Here is a 20,640-nt window from a genome sequence, read left to right as displayed (position 1 = left end):
GTAGTAACCCTTAAGTATTTATATCCAACACTATAGCATGGCCAACATGCCCAGTTGATTACTACACTACAGCAAAATTGATGTATTACCATCATTTTTAACCATCACACAACATGTTACCAAAAAGAAATCCAAATCCTGCACCGCGAATTCTTACTGCATAAAATAAAATGAGGAACTTGTAAAAATCCCCATCTGAAGCTTTCACAATGTACCAGGAGTTCAGGCACATTATATATTCAGGAGAGTTAGACAAAGCTATTAACTCATCAACAGTGCATTACCTGATGAAATTCTTCTACATTAGCTAAGCAGGAACATGACATCATTTCTATTTTTACTATTTATGTCATAGGCCATATTTTTGTCCTGTGAATTTTTTCAGACCAATTTCTTTCAAGATTTACATTTAAAGAAATAGTTTGTAATAAACCACAAATACGGAATATTAATCTATGGGGTACTGTGAAAAATAGCAGAGACTTCCTCAAAATTCATCTTTTAACAATACCATCAAAATGAATTTTTCAAATTTACCTCTGATGTTTGCCTATTGTGACAGAGACCACTAAATGCCCTCTCATTGTATATTCTCTTCCTCCACAGTAAAATAAAAAGACCCTTTTAGCTGGGCAAATGGCCACTTTGAATAAGTACATTTCCAGCAATCTGTGTAGCTAGGTATAGCCATGTGGCTAAGTTCTAACCACAGAATGTAACCAAAGGTGGAGGAATAACTTCCAAAATATGTCATTAAAGTGAATGTGTACATCCTTGTTCAACCATTCCACCTTCCTGCTGAACGGAAACCAAACTAGATGGCTGATGCTCCAGCAGCCATTTTGGACCATGAGGCAGAAGTCTTGTCTCTAAGGATAGCATAGCAAAACGATGAAGAGTGTGGATCCCTGGCACTGTGAACATCCACCCCTACATTGACCAACTGTGAACACCTATTATCAGAGAGAGAAAAACTTAATTTTGTTGAAGTCACTCTTATTTGGGATTCTCTGTCTCTCAAGAAAAAAATAATAAAAAATGAAAAACTTATCTCTACTGTTTTTGCCCCATAAAACACTCATTTTTAATATAATATTATACTTTAGAGAAAGTACTGCTTGTTACGTATATTTTACCATTAATTTTAAAAATCAGGAAAAAACAAAAGCAGATTGTAACAGTAGGATCCAGCACTAACCCAGAACACAGTAGATAATGGTTTTGTTTTTAATAAATGAATAGTTTCTGCTCTGTGTCATTATCAGCTTTGCAGCAGCATGGCTTCCATTATTTTAAATTGCAAATATATAGTCCCTGAGCTTCATTATGAGGTGTAAGTTTTGGAACTAATTTTTAGATTCTATTCATCCTATCAACATTTTTTCCCCGTTGGGAATATGTATGTTACGTTCCAAATATATATCTAAGTTGTGGTAGTTCTGCATATTATTTCATAAAATTAGAGAACTATAGAACTGCAGAACCAGTAGTTCAAAACTCAACTCAGCATGATAAGACAATAGTAACATTATGTTAACTACAGGGTTAGCACCAAAACCCTGCATTTGTTTCTTTATCTCTTCCTTCATTCCTTCAAGAAAAGTGTATGGATTACCTACCTTGAACAAGTTACTAAACAAGACTTAAAATAAATATAAAACATGATACTTGTCCTCTGGGAGCTTACTGTCTAATGAAAAAATAGAACGGGTGTACCAAGAGCAGCCATAGGCAGTTTTAACAACTGTGGAGTAAGACTTCTCAGCTGAATAGAAAAAAAATTACAGGGCAGGGAAGTTTTTATTACAGTTATCTCTCTGAAGGCTTCTCAGGCAAGTATAGTAATTATACATATATATAATATATAACAAATATAATATATACGTATATGTGTGCATATACATACACATAAAGAGTAGAATCTTACTTATGGATGGACTAATGGTTGGGGTTAAGTTCCAAAGTCGGGCATAAGGCAAAAATCACTCATGATTTAAAGTCCCCTTGACAACTCCTTATACTGCCCATAAAGTACAGTGCATTTGATTTTGTGTATGCCTCTAATTCTTCATGAATCAATGATTTTCTATGGCTCTCAGTTCTTCATTCTTTTTGTAGACACCCCAATGGTGTCTACAAACAAGAGTTTCCCTTTTCTGTCAATAGTTGGGAAACCCTAAAATTATTCACACATTCTTTCCTTCTAACAGGTATCGATAGTTTCGGGATTGGATAGCATCCTTTGCCTGTAAGATTACTTTAAGAGTTTTTTCACTCTTTTTTTTCATGCCTTCCCCACTTCCAAGGTGTGTGGTTAAATGTATGTAACTGAAATACACAGATGAGACTTCACTACGAGATTAATTACAATTATATTGCATGCGTGGAATTGCACTGGTCTCCTTCTTCTCTGGACCTAATGGGCATTCTGCATTTTGTATATAAATAGAGAACTCTCTGCCTTTCTAATGGGCATCGTGGCCTGGGGGCTGAGAGGGTTGGGTTTGTTAGAAATGCAGAATCTCACACCACAGTCCCAGACCTACTGAATCAGAATCTGCAGTTTACAGAGATCCCAAGTAATTCTCACTTCCTTTGCACTAGCAGCTTTCAGAAGCACCACCCTTAAGGGTCAGAGGCCCTACTTACACTGCCTCTATTTCTTCACTTGCCCTACCACCGTTCTGCCCACAAAGCTAATGCTGTTGGAACAAGGGGCAGGAACAAACAAAGCAGGGGTAAATTCAAGCCCAGCAGGTGAAAATGATCCCTTCTCACCTGGCCACGCCCCTCACCCCAGTGGTTTTTAATATGTGGTCCACTGACCTCTGCAAGAGCATGGACTAGAACACTTGGTAAAGGCAGATTTCTCAATCCTAGCCCAAATACACAGACTCTTGTGCACGGAGCCCAAGAATCTGCATTTTATAAGCAATCCAGGAATCACCTTATGACCAGTAGAGCTGAGACTCACTAATTATTACTACTAGCTGTGGAAGAGACAGAAAAATGAGAGACTTTCAATATGGAACCCACTTGTTTCAGGTAGAAGAAAATGAATGTCTACTGTATATGAGGACTGAACCAGTTTTCACAGCAAAAGCTATATTATCAGTTGCATGATAAATTAAAATGTCTTTCTTTTTTTTCCATAAATTTAGATTTACGTGGGTCATCTGAAAGATTATTACTATTGGTGCATCAGCTAAGCTATAGTAAATAATAAATATGATTATCATTACCGGAAGAAGGAATATAACTCCTAGAGCTTAGCTCAATGTAATGTAACAATAAAACTGAGAAAATATCTTCTGTGTACCAAGTACATTCCTAGCACTATGCCAGGTGCTGTACTAATCATGCCGAAAATTAAGTCTACATGTTTAAGCATCTTCAAGAAAGAAATAAAACAAAATTGTATATGTGCAAATTCTTGAATGCATTCATTCTTGACAGAATTTCAAATCAGACTGGGAGGGGTCTTTCTGAGCAGCCCTGGGTTTGAAGGGAAATGCCAGCGCTGTCTCTCTGGGCAGCAGCTTTGGACGTTGAAAGTGCTGGAGGGAAAATCAGCAGGAGCTACGCAGAGTTAATTGGAGCCCTTTGCAACTAGTCTAAAGATACACTGGAGTGATAACTGCAGGGCTTTCTACCCTGAGGCTGCAGCTGAGGAAATGAACTTTCAAGAACTCCCTGCTCTGAACCCTGGCCTTCCGAGGGCACAGAATCCAGACTCTGTGGCCCAAAGGGGCCCATTTGTACCTGAGTGGGGCTGTTAACCCTTGGACTCTCCATGCTACTGGGACTTATCACATTTAATCCTCCAGTAGCCAAATTCGTGATTGGTAAATATTCTGTCTCACGCTTCTAGTGTTCCAGCTCTCTTAGTTAATATTCATCTTTTTATTTTCTTTTGCCTTCTGCATTTTGTAAAGTCTGACCATAATTTCCCACTTCTTCCCAAGAATCATTTCACTTAATTTTTTGGTCCTGTGATTTTCCTTTGCTAATTTTATTACTTACTTTTAATAGCTCATCTTTTTTTTTTTTTTTTTTTTCAGTACGCGGGCCTCTCACTGTTGTGGCCTCTCCCGTTGCGGAGCACAGGCTCCGGACGCGCAAGCTCAGCGGCCATGGCTCACGGGCCCAGCCGCTCCGCAGCATGTGGGATCTTCCCGGACCGGGCACGAACCCGTGTCCCCTGCATCGGCAGGCGGACTCTCAACCACTGCGCCATCAGGGAAGCCCTCATCATTTTTATATAGGCATTTCTCTTTCTTTTTTTTTTTTTTTTTTTGTCCTGTATTTGCAAGTTGCAGTTGGGAGGTGGAAGTTGTCATAAGAACTTCTGGTTAAAATAGAGACTTGATCACTGGTGTCAAACAGTGATCAGTGTTTGAACAGTGTTTCCCAATGCTGGCTGTACAACAGAGTTACCTGCTGACACTTTTAAAATACCAATACCCAGGCTATATTCTAAACCAAAACGTCAGACTCTGCGGGTGAGACCTGGACATCAATATTTTTTAAAGCTCCCCAGGTGGGTCAGTGTGCACCCATGGTTGAGAACTACTACCTTATAAGAATACCAAGGAGGGGCTTCCCTGGTGGCGCAGTGGTTAAGAATCTGCCTGCCAATGCAGGGGACGTGGGTTCGAGCCCTATTCTGGGAAGATCTCATGTGCCACAGAGCAACTAAGCCCCTGCACCGCAACTACTGAGCCTGAACTCTAGAGCCCGCAAGCCACAACTACTGAGCCCACACGCTGCAACTACTGAAGCCTGCGTGCCTATAGCCTGTGCTCCACAACAAGAGAAGCCATCGCGGTGAGAGGCCCACACACTGCAACGAAGAGGGGCCCCCGTTCACCACAACTAGAGAAAGCCCACGTGCAGCAACGAAGATCCAACGCAGCCAAAAATAAAAGACAATAAATAAATTTTAAAAAAAAAAGACTGAAGTAGAAGAATTAAGTACTCATCTCAGAAGATTCAAACAGAAGAATCAATACTGCCAAAATCAGAAAATGAAAAAGGAAAAAAACTATGAAGCAAAAACCCAGAATTCAGAAACTGAATAGTATAAAGATAACAATTAATTCATTGAACATTTACTATGTGCCTGTTTATCAGCAAAATATTCTATGGAGGTAATTCATTGTTTTTTTTTTATCTTTGCAACAATTCCATAACATGAAGAAGGTTTTTACCCCCAGTTTATATATGAGGAAACTCCAATACAGTGATATGTTTTTAAATTTGCCTGAGATCAGACAGTTGATAAGTGACATAACTAGATTGATTTGACTCTGCAAGCTGTGTCCTGGACTGCTAAAATGAGGAGGACAAACTGGGAAGAAATATACAATATTGGAAACTGTTATTTCTTACCAGAAGTAATGATGATATACACAATAGCAAACTTTCCAAGCCAAAGAAAGACCCAATTGTGAAGAAAGAAGAGCTCATTATATAACAGAAGAAAAATGTCATGAAAAGAAACCAACACATTTTATGATCACTTACTTGGTTAAGGACCCTATGTGAACCAACAAACCTAAATTGTCTTATACATCCAATATCAGTATTGTCCATTCAAATAAAAACCACTCTAACAACCAAAAATTAAACACAAAAATCTCAACAAATGTCACCTCAGAAATGCTAAAGGGGGATTACTCTCAAGATCAATAGCAAAACTACTCATGAACTACTCTATTGTCCTCTCTCTTGGTACCTTGTTATCTCAACTAATTGGCAAAGCAGCTGCCACTAACCTGTCTCCACACTCCTAACATCTCCACCAAATCCAGGTTTCTGGCTCTCTACTTTCTCCCCCCTCCCCCCTCACTTTCTAGTATTCTTTTTTCTTTACTATGAAATCTCTGACTTTGATACTTACTCAGCCTGGCTTTGGGGCTTTTCAATTCACACTCCCCTCCCTCAACAGACTGATTCGTCACAATAAAAGTCCACCTGGCAGTACCAGAGTTCTCCACAATCTTTAAGATTACCTCCTATGTACTTCCTTGTCTGTTCATTTCACAACTGTGAGCAACAGATACATCTTTAAAACCCTTTGGGGGGAAAAAAGTTAAAGAATTCATAGTCCACACAGGCAAGAACAGAAATAAAGGAATAACAACAACAGAAAGTACTGAAACACAATAACAAACAAAACTGGAAAGCATGAAATATGATGACAGAAATAAGAGCAATCAATTGTATAAGTCATAAAAATAAATGTGAGTTAAACTCCTCTACTAAAGTACAGAGAATTTTAAGTTGAATGTAAAACTAAATCAAACTAGATTCTGTTTACAGAGATACACTTAAAGCAATGTGACTTCAAAGGTTAATACACAAATGATGAATGTAAAAACAATAAGAAAAAGAAAAATACAAACAAAAATCAAGTTACCAAAGAAACTGATAATTGACAAACCCAAGAAATTGACCAAGTTGCAATAATTGAGAGTTTTTCCTTAGTTTTTTGTGGTTTTTTTGCGGTACTCGGGCCTCTCACTGCTGCGGCCTCTCCCGCCGCAGAGCACAGGCTCCGGACACGCAGGCCCAGCGGCCACGGCCCACAGGCCCAGCCGCTCCATGGCACGCGGGATCCTCCCGGACCGGGACACGAACCCACGCCCCCCGCATCAGCAGGCGGACTCTCAACCGCTGCGCCACCAGGGAAGCCCTTTCCTTAGTTTTTTACACATTGGGTATATAAAAATAAATAACAGTTGGTCAGTGGTGCTCTAATTTTCTTCTCTCTGTATACCATTCACATGCTTGAAATATCCTACAGTAACATCCAATTGTTTATTATACTGGTTTTCAATCTCAGGGGTACTCTCCTCCAAAAAGATACCCTTCAGAATCTGGGAAAGGCTGGTGTAATTTGAAAAGCCTCCCTGTCCCGTTTCTGATTTGATCTTACCTCAAATTTAGAATTACTAATTCAGAGGATATGCATCATATATATGTATGTATGTGTATATATATATATATATATATATATATATATATATATATATATATATATAAAATCAATATGGTATATCTCATATAAACAAATATTAGTCTACCCTGAATGGCGAGGATAGGTTTTTTTTTCATATTACCCATAGAAAACTAACAAAAACATTTAAAGATGTTATATTAACTATAGAAAATGTTCTTTAAAATCTGCACATAAAAATGTAAATAAAAATAAATGAAAAACGGGGGCATTCCCACACATAAGGCAAACATAAGTATAATATTCTTCATACATAAAGAGATATTTAAATCAATGAGAAAAATGTGACTCCTCCAATAGAAAAATTGAGGGTGAAATGTGCTACGTATGTCATAAAAGAAGTACAAATTACCAGTAAACAATGAAAATACTTAATGCCTCTAGTAATCTAAATTTGAGGTAAGATCAAATTAAAGTAATATTCTGATATATTTGGAAATTTTACAAAGTTTCTTTTACCTGTAAAACTTGTCAACTAGGATGAAATGAAAAATAAAATCTTGCATTCGGCTTGCTGGTGGGAGTATAATTTGTACAGTCTTTTTGGCAATTATTTGGCAACATAAAAATAACTAACCTTTGTTAAGAAATTACCATATGTTAAGCACTGTGCTACATGCTTTAAAAACATCTGATAGTTAACATTTATACAGTGCGATCCGATCCGTGTGTCATGTGCTGTCCTGTGTGTTTTACATATACATGGATTCATTTAATCCTCACAGGTATCCTATGAGGTGGGTAGTTATTTCATTCTCAGTTTACCCATATGGAATCAGAAGCACAGAGATGTTAATTAATTTGTCCAAGTTTGCACAGCTGAAAATTGTTAGACTTGGAATATCATCTCACTTAATATCTTTAATATTCTTCTGAGGTTAATATTATTCTCCCATTTCATAGGTTAAGACACTAAAAAAAGATCCAGGAGAATACATAATTTCTCCAAAGTCACAGGGAGGGTAGGCAGCAGAGGTTTGCATCAATGTGTGCTTGACCTCAAAGTCCAAGACTGACTAATGCTTTAAGAGAATTTGACCTAGTTGTTCCATTTCAAGGGGTTTATCCTACCGTCATTGTCAGGAATTCTTCCAAAGATTTACATACAGACTTCTAAAAAATCATATTAATTATAACAGCAAAAGTTGGAAATCCAGAAAATAAGAGGAGACTGAGACAAAATGAATTTGGGAGAGAGGCAGTGGAAAGCAACTGAAGAATTCTAAACAGAGAGCCATGATGATTGGTTGTGCAGTGGATTAGAGTCATGGGCGGGGGGGTATTCATGAGACAGAAGAATACTGTAGCTGTCCAGGTAAGAGATTGGAATGGTTTGGCTTGGACAGTAGATAGGGGAGAGACGGATCAATTTAGCACACAGTTTAGAAAATGGAATCAATAAAAAACATGGATATATGAGGTATGAACAGAATGTAAAAGTTGAGAAAAATTCTCAAGCTTAATTAACTGGGTGGCTGGAGGTGTCATTTATTGATATTGGGAATGCAGGAGGAGGACTTCAGGTTGGAGATGGTAAATTTAGAGATTACGAGAAGTCAATTGGAAATGTCAATTTTTCCAAATGTCTGCTGGATACACACATTTGGAAGTCTGGGTAGGACGTGCCTTTAGGAGTCAACAGTGTTTGTAGGATACTGGATGCTTTGTGAGTCGATGATTTTCCTGGAGCAAGACTGTAGGGAAAAAAAAAATTAGCAAAAGAGAGAAAAGGTCCCGGATCTAAACCCTGCGGTTCTCCAAAACGCAGAGTTAAGCTTCAGAGGGAGTGGGCAAAGGACACTGAGAAAAGGGGGCCCAGAACCAGAAGGGTCAGAGAAGTGAAGAAACATTTCAAGAGACAGTAAAAATATCCACAGTGTAGAATGCTATCGAGCTGTGGAACCAGGACTGTAAAGTGTTCTTTGGATATTTAAACATGGAAGTTGTTGGTGTCCTCAGCAAGGCAAGCGAGTGGAAGGCAGACCGCGTGAAGAAATGGGAACAAGGCCACAGATGCTTCTTGGTAGAGGCACGTTTGGGAAGAGGAGAGAAGGCACAATAGCTGGATGGGACTTTAGATCAAAGGAAGATTTTTGTCACTGCTTTGGGTTTGTTTATGTTTAACAATGGGTGTTGACAGATGGAGTCTGAATGACCTTGGGCAGAATCCAGCTGGGCACTGGCTCTAACTTTGGCATGCACCAGCATCACAAGAGGAGGGCTTGTTAAAATGGGGATTGCTGAGCTCTACCCCACAGCTTCTGATTCAGCAGGCGTGGGCGGCCTGGAGAATCTGCATTAATAAAAAGGTCCCAGGTGAGGCTGTTGATACAGATCCAAGGACCACACTTTGTGAACGACTGCAGGAGACAGAGGTTAAAAATATGTGAGAGGAAGTGAGACCACCAGTAACAGGTCTACAAAGGCATGAGGAGTTGGGGTCCAGAGGACTTCTGAAGATTTTATTTTTGATAGGATAAGGGAAGCTCTGTGAAAATAGGAAGGAAAAGAGAGGAAGGTAAAAAGTAAAAATAATAATGATGGCAAATACCTATTATATGCCCAAAACCCATTAAAATGTCTTAGCATTCATTAATTCACTTAACCCCTAATAACAACCCTGTCAGTCAAAAAAAATGCAATTAATGCATATATTTGGTAGTAAGAAAGTGACAGAAATTCTTTGATAGATTCTGGAGTTTTTTTGGTATCTAAGATGATCTAGCATATAAGACTATCAGCTGAGTGTGATAAGGAAGACAGGTTAGCATTTAGAGAGTTTGAAAAAATATAAAATATTTAATGAGGAGAATGGGAGAAGGCAATTACAGACATATGGTAGGACTGGTGTCATTACTGAGTGTCCATCTGAAAATGGGGATTGAGACATTTTAGTGATAAATTGCTCATTGTTTTCCAGCCCACTTAGCTGCAATGCACAGCCTGGGCAAAGGCTTAATCAGATTGGGTTTTTATTGGATGGGTAAAATGAGGGAGGAAGGAAGTGAAAGATACCATTTTTTTTTTTTAATTGGTTGTGTATTTGGGCTGTAGATACTAAGGAATCTAAAAAAACTGAAGTAAAGTTTGAGAGAGTTGACCGATAGATGTGTTAGAAAGACAATTAAGGCTACTTTATAAGCCATCAAATTTGTCAAGTTATGAAAGTCTTTGACAGAGGAAAAATACTTTTTTCTATTAAATTTGTTGATGCATTTTACTTTTTTTTTGGTCAAAGGCTTAAATTTGACTTTCCATTTAAATGGGCCTTAACATTTCATGAGGCTGAAAACTGCTGTCTTACTACACGTGCAGGACTTCGAGCACGGCACCTTGCGCGATGTGCCTGAGTGTATTTCACTCCAGCCGTTCTGCACGGCGCGCATGCCACACCGTGAGAAATTGATTCGCTGGTTTGCCCGTCAAACTGCCGGTGCTCTAGTACTCCTCTACCTTGACATAATTAGGTTTAATCAACAATTTTACAATAAATAACAGTGCTGTGAACTTGGGCTAGTCCCAACGAGCGAACTTTTGCATGGTGAAATAGGTCGCTGGCCCCATGTGTACACGTAGGATTGCTAAAAGATACATCTTTTTAGGATGTATAAAGATCCTAGGTACAAGGACCTGATTAAGGGCACGAGGGCCCTGTGACCTAATCTTTTGGGGATGGCGAGAATATCATCCTTGTAATGAAGCTATCCATAAGAGCCCATAACCATTACAGAATTATCCTTTCCATCCGAGATGGATAGAGGTGTCCATATCATTAGATGACCCTTAGATGACCCTTGTTGGTTTTTTTTTGCGGTACGTGGGCCTCTCACTGTTGTGGCCTCTCCCGTTGCGGAGCACCAGCTCCAGACGCGCAGGCTCAGCGGCCATGGCTCATGGGCCTAGCCGCTCCGTGGCATGTGGGATCTTCCCGGACCGGGGCACGAACCCGTGTCCCCTGCATCGGCAGGTGGACTCTCAACCACTGCACCACCAGGGAAGCCCAATCCTTGTTGTTTTGAATCAGGCAAAATATAGGAATCTTTAATGCGTTGGGGAAAAAGCCTTGAAGGACGTTTTTATTTAAAGTCAAACCAAAAAGAAAATTAATAAGACCTACTCCCTTGAGGAGTCGCCTTTACCTGTGAAGGTGCTGGTATCAACAAGCTCAGAGCTGGCAGAGGGCAGGCGGGGCGGACCGGTAGCATCTTCACTGTAGGCTCTCAAAATGTACTTCTCAATTACACCTCTAACCACAACAGGTTCATCCCAGGTCACCTCGATGCTATAGCCGTTTATGCTGCGGACTCTTGAGGGAGTTGGCACACTTTGTGGAGCTGTGAAAGGATAAAAGAGAAAATAGGGGAAACGGCAGTTCTGAGAAGACTATCGCTCGTATTCTTCACTTTTAATGGCCGCAGTAAATCAGACTTGACCATTAGCATAAATACAATTTATTAGAGTTGTAACTTTTCAGCACTGATTTAATATGACTGCACATCTTGAGCCATTCAGTTTAAGCGATATTTCAAAACCATCAAAACTCCATCGACATCACGTTCTTTCAAGCCTAGTCCAGGTTTTCCAAAAACATTTAATGTATCCGACATGTTTTAAACATCACTCATAAAGAAGGAGGTGGATGGTAGGCAGATAACAAGTTCAAACAATATAATGATGTACCCCTTTGAAGCAAGATAATTAGACTGTTATTATACATAGTGGTTTGACACTTTTATATTGTCGATGTATTAGCCAAAAAATATCACAAATGTGGTGATTGTATTGTACTTGAAGGTCTGATCCCGTTTGCCAAATTCAATTGTTTTTCCAACTAATTTTAAAAAAGCAAAGTTCTACCAGATAGGATATATTCCTAATTGCATTTAGGCGGGGTAGAGGAGCTGGTGCCCTTGAGATTCTACAAAATCATTTTCCTCAGAGCATCACAAAATACCACCACCAAACGAGGCAAGTTTAAAGGAACTTGCTGCGAAACCTCACTTATAAGCCAAATGCCCTCATTTAAAAAATCTATAACCTTTAATTATTAATTAGATATTTCTATGGTTCTGATCGGTAACGACTTCAGCACAGCTGACTGCACTGGGAACACGGAGAAAAAGCCCAAGGAACTTCATGGCAGGATGATGGATGAGAGACAGGGTCTGACCGCTCCTGGACTCCTGAGCCCTGTCGATGGAGAATCACTCTGGTTTCCCTCCATCAAATAGCCTCCTTCTCTGCCTTTACTGTTCAGGCCAATAAAACAGGACAGTTTTAAGGGAAACAATGTGAACGTAAGGGATGTGAGGAAGCACAGAGGCGGAGAACCACTGTCTGAGCAGGTAAAACACCACAGGCGCTTCTGGAAACACACAGGCTACACAATCAAGTTGCAAGTAATGGGACAATGGGAGTGATTTTGATTTTATTAGTTCTGAAATGTGGTCCAGAGCAAAGTAGAGTCCTGTCTAACAGATGGTCTTCTCATAAGGGACAGAGCAAAACTGACTCAAAAATAATTAAATAGTGCAATTATTCTCCAACCCATGGGAGCATGTAGCCGCTTGGTGTTGTGGTCAGATTGTAAATATGAATTTATGGCATAAGACTTTGTGGTCAGATCATGGCTATAAATTCAGAGCTCTATTTGCATGCTTTCTCGGTGGTACTCAAAATGGAGACTATTAAGCTACGTAAGTGATGCACTTTCTAGACACCTATTTACGTTGTTGAATTAGACTGAAAGCAGGCTTTATAGTATATTTGTTAATAAAGTAGAGAAGTGTGAGATAGGGGCAGAGGACATGCCAGTAACAAATGAATATTTTACATCAGAGCTTTTTCCAAGCTCTAAAGTTGAAAAGGATTTTAAGGGATCGTTCCGTGCATTGTGTTGCCTATAAATAGATGATGATTTAAATCATCCTGGAAAAGTGTCAAGTTGGCCTCTTCTGGAAAATCTGTAGGCAGACAGCTTTGAAAATTCTTATTAGTAGCCCATCTCAGTACTTAATTATCTCTTAGATTAAAAAGATTCCTCAAAGGATGCCTGTGTTAGTAACCCGTTATTGATAAGAAGTATGAGAGGGTATCTTGGTAAAAAACACATCTTTAGACAGATCGTGACTTGCTAAGGATAATTTTCTTCAAGAGGCACAAGTGTCAATCATATGGAAATGTATTTGTCTTCCTGACAAATAAATATTTTCTCCAAAATGGTAGAAGGCTACTGATTTCACAAAACTTTTTTTAACGAATGCCTCGCGGTGATGGTAATATGGGAAAAGATTCTGTGGTCACTGTCAGAAGGACAAAGCACTTCCAAATCAGTTATCTGAGATTCGCTCTAATATAGTAGTCTGTTTCCTCTTTGTTTCCGCATTCAACTCAAAACAAACAAACAAAAATTAGACCACTCAGCAATTTCTGTCATGGGAGAGTCATTCTAAAACCCTAATAGTAAGCACCACGGCAAACACCTGCCATGATGTGATAAAAGACACATCCGCTTGCAACCAGGGTGCAGGTTTCAAATGTGCTCTCCACTGGGGAGGCAAGGGTCTATCACCCCTACCTAAAGGTAATCCTGATTTTAGCTTTTCGGGGTCTAAGCAGTTGGGAAAGGTTTCCTATTCTTAGATAAATTACAGTCGATGTGGGCCTATTTCATCTTTAAGAGCAACCTGAACTTACTTTCTTCTGCATCTGAAGAGGAAAGAATCAAGCCTGAAAAAATCCTTATTAAATACTTGAAAAATCAAAAGCAAGGATCTGCTAAGCATTTTTACCAACGACGGGTGCCTTTGCAATCCAGGGCGTGCTCTGTCACAAGATTATAAACGTACTGCTTGCTTCACGGGTGAGAGCCCTTCCTTTCCTTTACATGCACCGACGTGTGCATTCGTGTGCACATACACGTGTTAAGATAAATAGTATTTACCTGCTCCTGTTGTACGGCCCCGACTCCAGTTGCTAGGTACTGAACCTCCTTCGTGGGAGGCTGTGACTCGATACAGGTATTCTTAAATGGAAGTAAGAAGTAGAAGGTTAACATACGACTCGTGTAGGCTAGTGGTGGGCTGGCAGGGAGGGAAGAGGGGACGAGGAGGGGACGTGGGACATTGAATTTGGAGCATTTCCACATTACCTGTGAAAGGCTGGAGACCACTCTCGTAAACGCTCTGCTCTTCTCCCCGATAAACCAGGATGGAGTCATTTCCCCTGCAGTTAACGGCACTGTCAGTTGACAGGCATCCATCCAGATTGACTCTGATAGCACCGCTGGACACAGATGCCAAGTTAACAACAGCACCCTGTGCAAATTGCACATCTTTCATGCAACCACCGAAACCTAGCAAATAGTAAGGGATGAATGTCACATAACGGGCTTGAATCATTAATTACCAATCATTTTTTTGCCTCCTGTAGTACTACGTTTTGATGAAATTGTGCAAGGGGGGGCTTTAAACATAATTTTTAAACTTCCAAGTCTTGTTTGGGAGATCCTTTATGCCTCCCCCTGCTTTTTTTTTCAGGCTAAGCTGTTGCAGGAAATAGTTATATTTATGTTATTTTGAAAAAATATATAAGCTGATAATTGTAATTCGACTGAATTAGATTCAACTGAAAAGTATGTATTATATCTCTTTAGGAACACATTTTTATGTTTATTCCCATGAAATAAAATTTAGGCAAGTACACATTATCGTGAGGGGGTATCTACACGTCCCTCCATCCTGGAAAATTAAGTTACCTGTATAAGTCAGTGTCTAAGTGCCAAAAAATAGTATTTTAATGAGCATGATTATCTTATTGGGGGAAAAAAATACATTTTGAGGTTCCTATGAATAGTAGGAGGAAGAATATAGTCTCAAAATATACTAAAATCCTGAGATATTGCTATGAATTCCGTAACGATCATTTCATAGACAGAGAACGAATCCCAGTTAAATCAGGGAACAAGGGAGCTACGACCGTGCTCTACCATTTTCACTGAGTTCCATAATCTCGACTGTGCAAAACGATCACCAGTTTTAGGTTCATGTTCTCATGACAGGGACCAAATTCAGCTGTGGCAACAGCAACACAGGAGGTTTCCTGGAATGTGTATTCTACTCAGTCAACTTCAGAATAACCACGGGGCATTCAGTTCTGGGAAGTTTAACAGAGAATGTGGAGGAGGTGGGTTTGAAGTGTGCACTGCTTTTTTTTTTTAGAGAACCACAGGGCAACCTGTCAGCCGGGGAACAGCAGTGGCTTTGAATAACTTGCTATTTTGTGTAAACAGAGATCAGTTCTGTGCGGTTTGGCAGTACTCTGCTCAGAAAACTGCCCACAATTGTCAAAGAAGGGACAAACAGACTGTGTTTGAGATCGCTGGAGCACACACTCTCTTTCTTGAACAAAACACTGTCAAGTCTGAAAGGCTCCAAACACACGATTAGTTCTTTTCAAGATGAAAGCACGTCGGCAGGAAATGGAAATAAAACATAATGCAATGCCGAACAGTAAAATAAGTTAATGGTAACAATGACCGTATTGTTCTCTTCAGTATTTACATGGTGTGTTATTCTGTCTTCTAACACTTTAAGTCGAAGCCTATTTCCTTTTAAATGCCTTTGCTATTATTCACGTTCCTTTAGGCCCGACTGACTAATACTGCTAGTCTATCTTCAACACACAGTAGATACTCAGTAAGTTGGGTGAATTGAATTGAAAGCAATGAAGCTCAATATAAAAGCATCTGCTTAAAAATTCAGATGCTAATTTCTTTACCAGTAGTAATCTTCTGATGGCCCAGAGCTGAGTCGCCTAACTTCTCTGTCCTGAGTTTCCCTATCAATAAAATGTGAACAGTGGAAAGATAGCTTTGGCAAACGTCAGTGTGCCCGTACAAGAAATGTCCCGTTATGGCTCAAGAGGTACAGAATTTCAGGTTCGTAGGATGAAAAGAGTTCTAGAGATCGATGGTGGCGATGGTTGCTCAAAAACGTGAATGTACTAGATGCCTGAACCGTACACTAAAAATGGTTAAGATGGTAAATCGTACGTTAGGCGTACTTTATTACAAGTAAACATGTTAAAAAAATTTTTTTAAAGAAATGTCTTAAACATTAATACACAAGATGCAAATTTAAATTTGGGAAAGGCCACAGAGGTAGGCTTCCTTCACGCTGGAGATAAAGAAAAAAAGGTCCAGAAAGTGACAGGATGAGGTTTCTAAGTAGGAATCCTCCTTAGGAAATGGGACTCTGGCCTCAGGCCTTTGGGGGTGCAGATGCCTGGGCTCTAGTGTGGGGTCCTCACAGTACTACCCTCAGGGCAGTCAGAGGGTTTGGTCAAAGTTTGCGCCATTCTCCCAACTCTGCACGGTCAGAAACCCTCCCACCGGAAATACTCCCCAACGACCTCTAAAATATGAATGGGCTGCGAGGATTAAAACAGGGGAGAGGGCCTGTCTGTGGGAAGACTAGGGATGCCTCCTTTTCTTGCTTCCCTGCCTTTGGGAAAATCATAAGCGACTCCCCACACCTATCCTACCCCCAGGTCTCTAAGTAACTGGAAGGTGGACAAGAACCCTGAGTTGACAGATCAGAGAGACAGTAGCTGTTCAGGGGGAAGCGGTCCAACGATGGGACACTTGGGCTCACAGGATGGCTGACTCTCAGCCCCACTCCTGACCTCTCTGCTCAGGGCTTTGGACAGACCATAACCTGGGAGACCACATGCCATGGCCTGCTCACTCTCAACCCAGAGGTGAGTGCTGTCCCAAGTGTTAGTCCTAGATAAATGCCCATGATCTGAGGTGGTACCTCTTCAGCAAATGATGTTGCCCAGCATCTCCAAAACACAGAGGAAAATTCATTTGCATTGGATTTAAAGGAAGATTGCAACATTAATGGATATAAAAAACAGCTCTAGTAGGACCACAAAATAGAGCCTTTGAAGAAGGATGCTAATGGAGAAGCGTAGAAAGGTTTTTATGACTACTGATAGTGGATTGAAAAAACTACAGGGAAGTGAACATGATTAGTTTTAATTGCAATTTACTACGTGCATGAAGCACCTCTATATTGTGAATATTCTCCTGTTCACTGTATAAAACATGCAGTTAGGGCTTCCCTGGTGGCGCAGTGGTTGAGAGTCCACCTGCTGATGCAGGGGACACGGGTTCGTGCCCCGGTCCAGGAAAATCCCACATGCCGCGGAGCGGCTGGGCCCGTGAGCCATGGCCGCTGAGCCTGCACGTCCAGAGCCTGTGCTCCGCTGCAACGGGAGAGGCCACAACAGTGAGAGGCCACAACAGTGAGAGGCCCGAGTACGGCAAAAACAAAAACAAAAACAAAAACAAAAACATGCAGTTATTTACATAACTCTTACTATTCAAAACATCTGAGTCAGAATCTTAGAGGATAAAGGCATAAAATCTGCATTTTAAATAACCTTTCCATGCAATTCCAATGGATCCTGAATAGTAATAATAATAGCTAATTTTATTGCGTTCTTACTATATTCCAGCTACTATAGTTCAATATTTTATAAGTGGTTTGAGAACCACTGATACTGCAATGATAAAAATTTTAGTATTATCCATAAATAAAATATCTTTCAGTATCACAGTCTTAGTCATAGTGTAGATTATGTTGTTCCCCTTGGGTCTATGTTGATGTTTTAAACTTCCATCATTATCATCTTATAATTCCAATTTTAGCCATGTCTCTAGGACCACCATAACAATGGGTTTTGGTGTACTTTGAGAGTAAAATGCCCAACATACAGGGGATTTTTCCTAGATGTAAACAGAATCAAGTAATTTTGCTCCTATAAAGAGTTTTCAAGCTCTTTCTAACCTCAGAAGCCTGAAAACCAGAAGAAGCCCTTATATGAATGTAATATTTTTAGCTGCTGTTACATCTTAAGTGCCTTGAAAATGTCATTACTGTCTTCCACCCCAGATATTCATTAACTCCTACTAGTACCCTTCTAAACGTCTCCTTAGAGCTTGCCATATATTTTCTATTCAAAGGCATTTAAATCTTTATGTACTTACCAAATAGGCAAAGACTGCTTCGTGGAAATTTTAACCGTTCAGGGTGCATAGTTTTTGAAATACAGAGAGAACATTTTCTACACAGGAACATGCTTGGTGGCAAGCTGGAAGTTTCTGTACTTTCCCCACTTGATAGAAAGGAACATTGGCCAATGCCCATGAAAGAGAGCACTTGACTATAATGAGAGTGGGCTTTGACACCAGGCTGCCCGAGATGGGTAGGCTCGCCACCTGCTTAGTAGTCATTGACCTTGGGCAAGTTACTTTCCTCCCTGCCCCCAAGTTTCCCCATCTGTAAAGTGGGGATACAGATAATAATACCTGCCTCATGGGTTTGTTATGAAGAACTGACCCACTTATTCTCACATTAGGCTCTCAGAACCATGCCTGTCACACAGTATGAACTCACTTACTGTTAGCCTTTTTTAATCAATCATTTCTCTGATTATGTTCAAACTCCTTACATGAGTTAAAGGCTTGCTTTAGTTGTAAGTCACACGTTCACGTACTTTGCCTTTCCTTGATGGTTATGGATAATAAATGACACACAGACTTTTCACAAGTGTGTTTGAAATTCAAGTAAACCCACACTTTCATGTGCTTTGCTGCATGAGAGCTCCATGGAAATGCATGGAGACAAACAGCACTGACGTCAGAAAAAGCCCAGGGAATTTAAGGCCATTTTTCTTGGCTGTACACACCAAACTAAGCTATTTTTTAATCTGTAAATACAGATAATGATCAGTATTTAAAAGAACCAGAACCACGTGTGTTCAAGAAAAACATACGAGTAAATATATTATATATAATATATATAATAATTATAATATATAATTGTAATTTATATATATACACATGTGTACACACATACATACATATATATAAATTACAATTATATTTGATGAAGATATGTTAGAATAAATATATTGATTGTAAATACAGATGAGAGCACACCCTTAAGGGCAACATACAAAACTATCTGAAGAAGTGTTTTTTTATTTTTTATTTTTAGAGCTTAAAATTCTTCCAGAAAAGGGGTGAGTAGTAGGTATTGCTTTCAGCCTGATTCGACTGCTTTGTCTTGAAACACAGAACCACCAAGACCCAGTAGGACCAGGGCTGTGCTAACTTGGGAATTCCTCCCGATGGAGTTTACCTTGTTCCAGCTTCAGGTGTTTATAAGACTCGTGCAGCTCCTGTGGGGTTCCTCCCACGTAGACGGGGGAATTCACCATCAGTGGCTGAGCTCTGGACTCTGACACGCGCTCCATCAGTTCATTCATGCTTGTTGATAGGACGGAACCTTTTTTTTTAATGATCACTTTATTCCACCTTCCGTCACAATAGGACAGCCCCAGCCAGAGATCCACTTGTGTAAAGGTAAGACTAGTATTTAACCGGAAGCTCAATATTCCACTCTTCAGTTCCATCTGTATTTCATATTAAAAAGAAAATAGGTATATAAAAGGACTGCAGAATGGCAGTTTGGAAGAGAACAGAAGGTCAACTTCTTGAAGAGAAGCAAGAAATTTCCCTGAAAGAACTCTATAAAAATGTCCCACTTTATTCTAAGCAGAACTGGAGTAACACATAATGAAGTACTCTGCAAGCTTATAATTGACATGACGGATGTTGTAATGAGTCCAACAAATTTATACCCAGTAATGATGATACGATGTAATGCAATACTACATAGGCAAAACCATTTTTTTTTCTTTTTGATGCAGCATAGGTAACAGATTAAACCCTAGCATAAGTGACTGAATGACTGAAGAGAACAGCTTAAACTATGACTCTATTTTTATTTGAATCTTTAGAAAATGAGAAAATACTACTTCATATATCAATTTAATTTCAGGGAAAAATATGACAAGACAATAAGAAAATGAAATGTCAAGCCTGATTAAGCTTATTTTAACTGGCTGGTGAACTCAATTTCAAATTTGTAAAATGTATTTTGATTCAATATTTCAGTGTTACTATTCTAAATCTCTAACTAACCTAATTGCTTCTATGTCTATTCTTTCAGGTTAAAGTGCCATTTTCTAATACGAACATATTTTACTCACATTTTCCTGGCAAAGGAAATGCCTCCATGTTTTTCTTCAAAATTTTACTCAATAACTATTTTACCTACTATGCTTTTATTTTGTTAGAAGTCAAATTAGTGACCATAAGGTACTTAAAAATTTGAGATCATGTCAATGAAACAAATTAAATAATATATAAAAATTATTGCTTTTCTATGTAAAAATCATCTTTGTGAAGTACATCGGGTAAACAGTCATTCATTTTTTTATCCTTTCATTCAATAAATATTGATTCCCCTACTATGTTCTGAAAACCTGCTACTACAAGAGAAATTGCCCCCAAGAACTGCACTGTCTTAATAGCAGAGGCAAACATGTGCGGTAATATTATAAACAAGATGGGGATGGGGTGCAAAGAGATCGGAGAGAAGAAACACATTTTGTTCCCTGGGAATTGGCAAAGGCTTGAAGTAAGGTTTTTGGAAGTATGTAAGATTCATGGAGAATCTCCAGCAGGAAGATTAACACGTTCAATG

At 39.4% G+C, this 20,640-nt stretch overlaps 1 protein-coding gene across 1 annotated transcript in view; it reads right to left on the bottom strand.

Moving 5' to 3' along the window:
• The window catches only part of USH2A (usherin), a 782,904-nt gene that overhangs the window by 457,913 nt on the left and 304,351 nt on the right, over positions 1-20,640 (bottom strand). Inside the window, exons 26-29 of the mRNA XM_049708907.1 lie at positions 19,231-19,504; positions 14,172-14,375; positions 13,965-14,045; positions 11,161-11,355 (exon numbers count right to left, since the gene is read on the bottom strand). Coding sequence (XP_049564864.1) covers positions 11,161-11,355; positions 13,965-14,045; positions 14,172-14,375; positions 19,231-19,504 — 754 coding nt within the window. The remainder of the gene's footprint in view (positions 1-11,160; positions 11,356-13,964; positions 14,046-14,171; positions 14,376-19,230; positions 19,505-20,640) is intronic.

This window comes from Orcinus orca, chromosome 1 (genome assembly GCF_937001465.1).
Source record: "Orcinus orca chromosome 1, mOrcOrc1.1, whole genome shotgun sequence".
In the NCBI taxonomy this organism is placed as follows: Eukaryota; Metazoa; Chordata; class Mammalia; order Artiodactyla; family Delphinidae; genus Orcinus; species Orcinus orca.
The sequence above is the reverse complement of the archived record's forward strand: the minus strand, read 5'-3'. Positions and strand labels throughout refer to the sequence as shown.